At 33.3% G+C, this 6,739-nt stretch overlaps 3 protein-coding genes across 3 annotated transcripts in view; 2 read left to right on the top strand and 1 right to left on the bottom strand.

Moving 5' to 3' along the window:
• LOTGIDRAFT_97040 (hypothetical protein) overlaps positions 1-1,930 on the bottom strand; it is a gene marked incomplete at both ends in the record, with an annotated part of 4,804 nt that extends 2,874 nt beyond the window's left edge. Inside the window, one exon of the mRNA XM_009068504.1 lies at positions 1,796-1,930. Within this exon, the coding sequence (XP_009066752.1) occupies positions 1,796-1,930 (135 nt within the window). The remainder of the gene's footprint in view (positions 1-1,795) is intronic.
• A 1,032-nt stretch (positions 1,931-2,962) lies between these two features.
• On the top strand, positions 2,963-4,678 carry LOTGIDRAFT_134391 (hypothetical protein; the record flags this gene model as incomplete). The annotated part of the gene is made up of 3 exons (XM_009068503.1): positions 2,963-3,019; positions 3,570-3,650; positions 4,532-4,678. 3 exons carry the CDS (start codon positions 2,963-2,965, stop codon positions 4,676-4,678), a joined length of 285 nt encoding a protein of 94 aa, XP_009066751.1.
• LOTGIDRAFT_67131 (hypothetical protein) lies at positions 4,595-6,554 on the top strand (the record flags this gene model as incomplete). Its single annotated transcript, XM_009068464.1, has 5 exons — positions 4,595-4,663; positions 5,035-5,140; positions 5,325-5,415; positions 5,724-5,828; positions 6,392-6,554. Coding segments are annotated over 5 exons (534 nt in total), but the record flags the coding sequence as incomplete, so codon positions are not given.
• Positions 6,555-6,739: the final 185 nt, after the last annotated feature.

The following is a 6,739-nucleotide window of genomic DNA, read 5'->3' as shown; positions in this document are numbered from 1 at the left end:
CACCACCACATAATAACACTGAAAATAAAGAGTCCAAAAATATTACAAATACTATACACCTAGGTAGCAATTGATTGTAAAGTTCCGAAAAGGTTCCGTCTGTTCGAATTCTGCCCTCAATTGTCAGTAATTGTTAAAATATCAACTACAAAATACTACTGAGTGTTTTAGATTGTCTTTGGGTTGGTGAAAATGTTAACCATTGGAAAAGTTAATATTTGTAAACTTGATTTTACAGAGGGGAATTTTCTGTGAGGGAAGTGTGTCTATTTCAAATGTAAAATCACTGAACCTAATATTTCTATGGACCAAAAGACAAATGGCAATTGAAAATTTTATTTTGAATATTTATGAAATGAGAGAAAAATTTCAATTCGAAGCTCAATGCAGTCAGAGAGAAGTCTCAATAATACTTCAATAAAACTGATTGGTATAACAATAGTATGATATTTTGATGCACATTTTTTAGACCAACAATTTAGTTTTTTTTAAATCAAATTAATCTAAATTCTAATCAAGACAATAAAAAAATCACATTTATATTAGTGTTATAATTTTTTTTAGTCAGCACATCAAAAGTTTTCAAGAGATAAAAAATAAATTATGTATTAGAGTAATCAATTAAAGGAAATAGATTGAAATCGATGTTTTAATTAAAACCATTGAGTTGGAAATATCATACTGGTATCACATGTTACCAGACTTAACAGAATAAGTCAGTCAAGAGAAACTAATATTAAATAACTAATCAATTGTTGCTATTTTGTTGAAACTAATGTTAAATAACCACGGTAATCTATGTTAATCAAATACCGGCAGGGAATTATATGAAGCTGCAAAGCTGAATTTTCAGACATTTTTCACTCATACATCCATAACAGTTCAAAATAATTTTTTTTTTACCAATTTCCTAGTTGTCCTAATGATGGATTACATAACTATTATCTAATTGAATGATGCTTCATAAAGATTTCTCCTCATCATGTGCCAAATTTATAGAAACTGCATTAATGAGAAATCAAGTTTGTAATAAAGCAGATAACACTCTCTTTAGTCTACAGAATGACTAGAGCAGAGAACACCCTCTTTAGTCTACAGAATGACTAGAGCAGAGAACACCCTCTATAGTCTACAGAATGACTAGAGCAGAGAACACCCTCTATAGTCTACAGAATGACTAGAGCAGAGAACACCCTCTTTAGTCTACAGAATGACTAGAGCAGAGAACACCCTCTATAGTCTACAGAATGACTAGAGCAGAGAACACCCTCTATAGTCTACAGAATGACTAGAGCAAAGAACACCCTCTATAGTCTACAGAATGACTAGAGCAGAGAACACCCTCTATAGTCTACAGAATGACTAGAGCAGAGAACACCCTCTATAGTCTACAGAATGACTAGAGCAGAGTACACCCTCTATAGTCTACAGAATGACTAGAGCAGAGAACACCCTCTTTAGTCTACAGAATGACTAGAGCAAAGAACACCCTCTTTAGTCTACAGAATGACTAGAGCAAAGAACACCCTCTTTAGTCTACAGAATGACTAGAGCAAAGAGCACCCTCTTTAGTCTACAGAATGACAAGAGCAGAGAACACCCTCTATAGTCTACAGAATGACTAGACCAGATAACACCCTGTTTACTCTACAGAATGACTAAAGCAGATAACACCCCATCAACATCAATTGTACAGAATGATAAAAGCAAATAACACCCCCTCAATTTTACCAAATGACAGATGTTTTAAGCTTTAGTGAATGAATTAATCAATTATCAAGTATTTTATACTTACAAATCTTTCTTCCTTTCCTTTTAAATTTTTACAAAATTTCCTGAATAGGTTTTCTGTGTCGTCTCTTGAAGGACTTTTACCATCATACTTTTCCTCAAATAATGTTTTAAATTTCTTTAATGTCTTTAAACATACTGAAACAAATACAGAAAATTAAATTTACCCTCCTTCAAATTTAGATAAGGTGTCGAGTATAAGCTTTAAAGATGGGTTCCCTTATTTTCATTTATGAAAATGAAAATACTTATATCACTAGAAAGTAGGGGTGTTCTAATGACTAATGAAAAATACCAGTTTGTTTCACATGTCCATAATTAATTCATAATTAGCTAAATTAGAAGAGAATTATCAGCAGAATTCCAATTTCTTGGAAGTCTGAATATTTTTGTCACTAACAGGCCTATTCAATCATATCTTTCAGGTAACTTTCTAAAATTATAGGACCCATTGGCATAAAGATGAACTAAAGAGACTAATTATCAGTCAGTGCTGATCTGTCTATGCTTAATCCAACATTTTAATTATACAGCATCAACATTAATAGACTAAATCTTGCATGAGAGAGACATGGTAAAAACAATCCAATGATGGCAATACCATGAAGAGTCATCTAGCGGAAAAGTAAGGCGTAAGGTATATTCTTTAACGCAGAGCTTGGCCTTCATAACTGGTAAGCCACTTAATATCTTTAAGCTATTTCTTCTCTGAAACAGAAATACAAACCTTCACAGTCATCCCCTTTTAAAGCAGCTGACACCAGACTTCCATACAACACAGCTGATAGACTAAAAACTGTCACCAACAAATTCATTTTGACCGGAATTTCACTTTTCTTTGACTTAAAAACTTGATAGTTAAGAGAAATATACTTTAAAACTTATCTCAGTTGTTAGAAAATAGTCAAATGCAAGGTTTGTCAATTCAATAATTTAATCAGAACGCTATCTGCTCGAGTTTTCTGATGACTTTCGTTGATCAAATTGCGATGTGATTTCTTTCCCTGAAAGGTAAACGTGGTTTCTGGTCAGAGTGTACAGTTGGCGAAAAATGATTGGTTGGTCTACATCTAAAAATAAATATGTCTACGTCATTGGGGAAACCGGAAGCCAAAGGCCGGTTAAACGACGGAAGTTGATTTACGCGCCTCAGATACTACATTTTTCCAAAATGGCAGCCTTTGGAATCCATTTCGGCACGTGTTCCGCTTGTTTAGCTGTTTATAAGGTAACATTTTTATAGAATTAGGCTTAAATAATGTCAAACCACTATCTGAACACCTAGTCACTCTTTCTTCAAAGATCTTAAAAGCTCTTGAAAAATACCAGAACAAGTTGTACGTAAACAAACAGTTACCTACTTCTGTCTTTCCTCGGTAGGTCCTCAGCCTACTGAGACTTAGGAGGCTGGGGGCTCAACCAGAGAGTAAGGAGAGGATCTTCCTTTATTGAGCTTATATAAAGTCTTACCAGCAATTTAATGGGACATGCGCGCATTTTATGGGGCTCATTAGAGTCTGGAATATTTATAAATAGTCTGCAGAAGTAGTGGAAATGTTCCTTTAAGTTTAATACAAAACCTCAATTTTTTTTTTTTAATTTTTCAATGAGATGTGTTTATGAGATGTGTTTAATTTTTGATTGCTAAATTCTGAAATTCGACATGTAATGACACCCTCATCGGTAATTTTAGATTATGTTATAGGTGAAGGAAGGTCTTGCTTAAATATGCAGCATTTTTTTAATGATAATTCCATAGAAATGATAATTTTTTTTAGGATGGTCAAACAGATGTGATAGCCAATGATCTAGGTGATAGAGTGACACCATGTGTTGTAGCCTTTACAGAATTCGAACAGGTAACAGAAAACTCTGAATGTCATTTTAAAGGGATACTACGTCTTAGCATGAACATAAAATTTTAATTTTGTTCAAATTTGGCCAATAACAGTATATATCCATCAGTGGACTTACCTGGTGCCCTAACTATACATCAAAATCCCTCTATAATCTGATATATCCACAAAATCAAGTAATTAATTATAAAACGCTTAATACATCCATTAAGCGATTTTCAAATCATGAGTCTAGGAAATCCCTAGTAATTTTCAAGGGGAAGTAACTCTCAAGTGGGGTTTCCCGCATCCTTGAACTCTACTCTTGAATTGACCTCGACATTGTCATATTTTGAAGACGGAATAATGATGCCTCGTAGGAGATTAAGCGACTCCGCGAAAAAGCAATTCATATAATTTAGAATGAATACTCCACCACTGACACAATTGTCAACGAATATTAATCATTGGCAAAGTATTTTGTATACACCGGAAGATAATTATTTCCTGTTTTAGCGTTGATTACCCAGACTCTTTTTTTCTCAAACTGGACAGACTTGTCGCTTGCTCACTTTTTTAAAAAATTCTGATTATAGTTTTGTTGTCGCTTTTTCAAACTTGATAAAGTGTGGGATGCATACTTATTTAACCAATGGTCACTATTAAACACAAATATTAGCCACAGGACGAGTGTATTCTAAGACGTAGTATCACTTTAAGAGAGGTATAAAAATCAGAATACGCCATTGGGTAAACTTGGCAATAGCCTGCAACACTTTCAAGTGTGCCTACTTTATGATGTAGTTTTATATTATATTACTATATTTATATTACTTTTCATGAAAGTGAATTAAATCATAAGTAGTATGAGGATTTCACTTTTAATTGATTGTTATGTATTTCAGTCAGTGGGTGCTGCTGCAAAACAAGGCATCATACGTAATGCCCAGAATACTATTTGTCATGTTAAACAAGTTATTGGTAAAGATTTTAATGACCCTAGTATTCAAGACTACATGAAGACATGGCCTGTTACAGTAAGTATAATCTAAAACGTCTGCCTCTGTCCAAGACTCTGATAGCCATTCTAACAGTTTTGTCAGAAACCCCCTCACCTTTGGAGGTGCTGAAAATATTTGTAAAATGTGGCCAAGCTTTTCTGACACTACTGCGGCCCACCATTGTCAAAAAAAGCTATCAGAGGAGAGAATAGAGGCAGATGTTTTTCTAGAAAGAATTTTTTATAATTTGATAATGCTTTTCATAAGACTGTATACTTAGCATGTGCTGTTTAAATTTGCAATGGCTTTCTTTATGTATTTTGACCAATTAGATGTGATGTTTCTGATATAGCATTTAAACTAACCTTTGTTTGAAAATGGTTATTTATGTTATGTTTTTTTTCTAGGTAACAAATAATAATGATTTGTGTAAATTTGATGTTGAATATCAAAATAAACCAGCTTCTTTCTCTCCTGTAGAAATAGCTACTGTTATTTATTCCAAAGTTTTAGGTTAGTAAGATCATTATGTTTTAATTATTTTCTTATAATAAATATTGTATTAACATAGGTCAGTATTAGAACCAATACACCAAAGTGACATGATCCTGTCTAACATGCAGTCCTTTAAGACAATAGAAGAATGTACTCTTATTTCATGTCCATTCTAAGAGGTAGTATTCTTATAATTTTTTAGAGACTGCAGAGAGTCATGGTGGTCGAGGAATTAAAGATGCTGTTTTAGCAGTTCCTTCAAATTTCACTGTCCATCAACGAGAACAAATCAGGTTAGATTTAATTATCTATATAGTTTAGTTTGTAGGTAAGTCGACAAAGTTTAGATTGTTTAGATTATTGAAGTAATTGTGCTGCCTGTTTCGAAGAACAAAGAAACTATCATTTTGTACAAGGTTTAAAACTTAGTTCCTGGTCCTTGGCTCAAAATTGAAATTGAACTTTCCCAGATGATGCGTTCCCATTAACAGCTGTGTCAATGAAAGATGTCTTATTCAAGCTCACCAGACTTTCACACTCTGACAGACCAGTTATTTGATCTCTCCAAGCATGTAAAGATGTAATATATTGATATTTACAGTGAAGCTGCCAGTAAAGCAGGATTCAATGTATTAAGATTAATCAATGAATCAGCTGCAGCAGCTTTAGCTTATGATATTGGTCAAACAGATCCTAATGATGAATGGTAAGTTCTATTAAAATCTTCCTAAATATCACCATGTCAAAAACCTTGTTTGAATATGAACAAATTGCTAATGAATGCCAAATTTTGACCGCAGGTAGGGGATAGGTAGGCCATTTTTTCTGACCAATTATACTTTAGCCTCAGAAACAAGATTTTTCTTTAGTTAAGCCAATCAGTAATAGTGATCACAGCTCACCATCATAATTTGAGCCTTCTAATCTATGTGTGTCCAGAATTAGCTGTTTTTGAATGTTAAAATGACAACTTGTCAATTTTGGATGCTCTGTGATATGTAGAAAAGACATATATAGAAATAGTGAGTAAAATTCCTAGATTGCAGGAATTATGCAACTTTTGTACATTTCTAGTCCTGAAGACTATTTACATTTATTCAACATTCAAATCAACTCCCAAAGAAATGCCGCAGCTGTCCCTTTAATTAAAACATGAAAGGCCAGTATGACATGACCATGACACAAGTTTTTCAAGTTTACCCTGAAAGAGTTACTGCGCATTGCCATTGAAATATAGAGGTTTGATACATGTTATTTGTATTGTTTCAGTAATGTAATGGTATTACGAGTTGGAGGAACATCAACTGATGTATCTATTATACATATTAACAGAGGAATGTATAAAGTTATAAAAACTCTCACTCTAGAGAAATATGGTGGAGAAAATTTTACTGATGTTTTAACTAAAAATCTAGTCTCCGAATTTAAAAGGTACTGTCTCCCTTAACATTTGTATGGTTTTCTTTGGTTGGTCTATATATGAACTTGCTGCTCTGGAAAAGCTTAAAACTTTAGTTAGAGCAACAATCAGCATTATTGAAGGCTGATATCAGTTATAAGACGCATAGTTTTAGTAGAATCACAATAACCACAGACGTTCTGATTAAAATATGAATG

Source organism: Lottia gigantea, assembly GCF_000327385.1.
Source record: "Lottia gigantea unplaced genomic scaffold LOTGIsca_90, whole genome shotgun sequence".
Classification (NCBI taxonomy): domain Eukaryota; kingdom Metazoa; phylum Mollusca; class Gastropoda; family Lottiidae; genus Lottia; species Lottia gigantea.
Note: the sequence above shows the minus strand (reverse complement) of the source record. Positions and strands in the feature narration are given on the sequence as shown.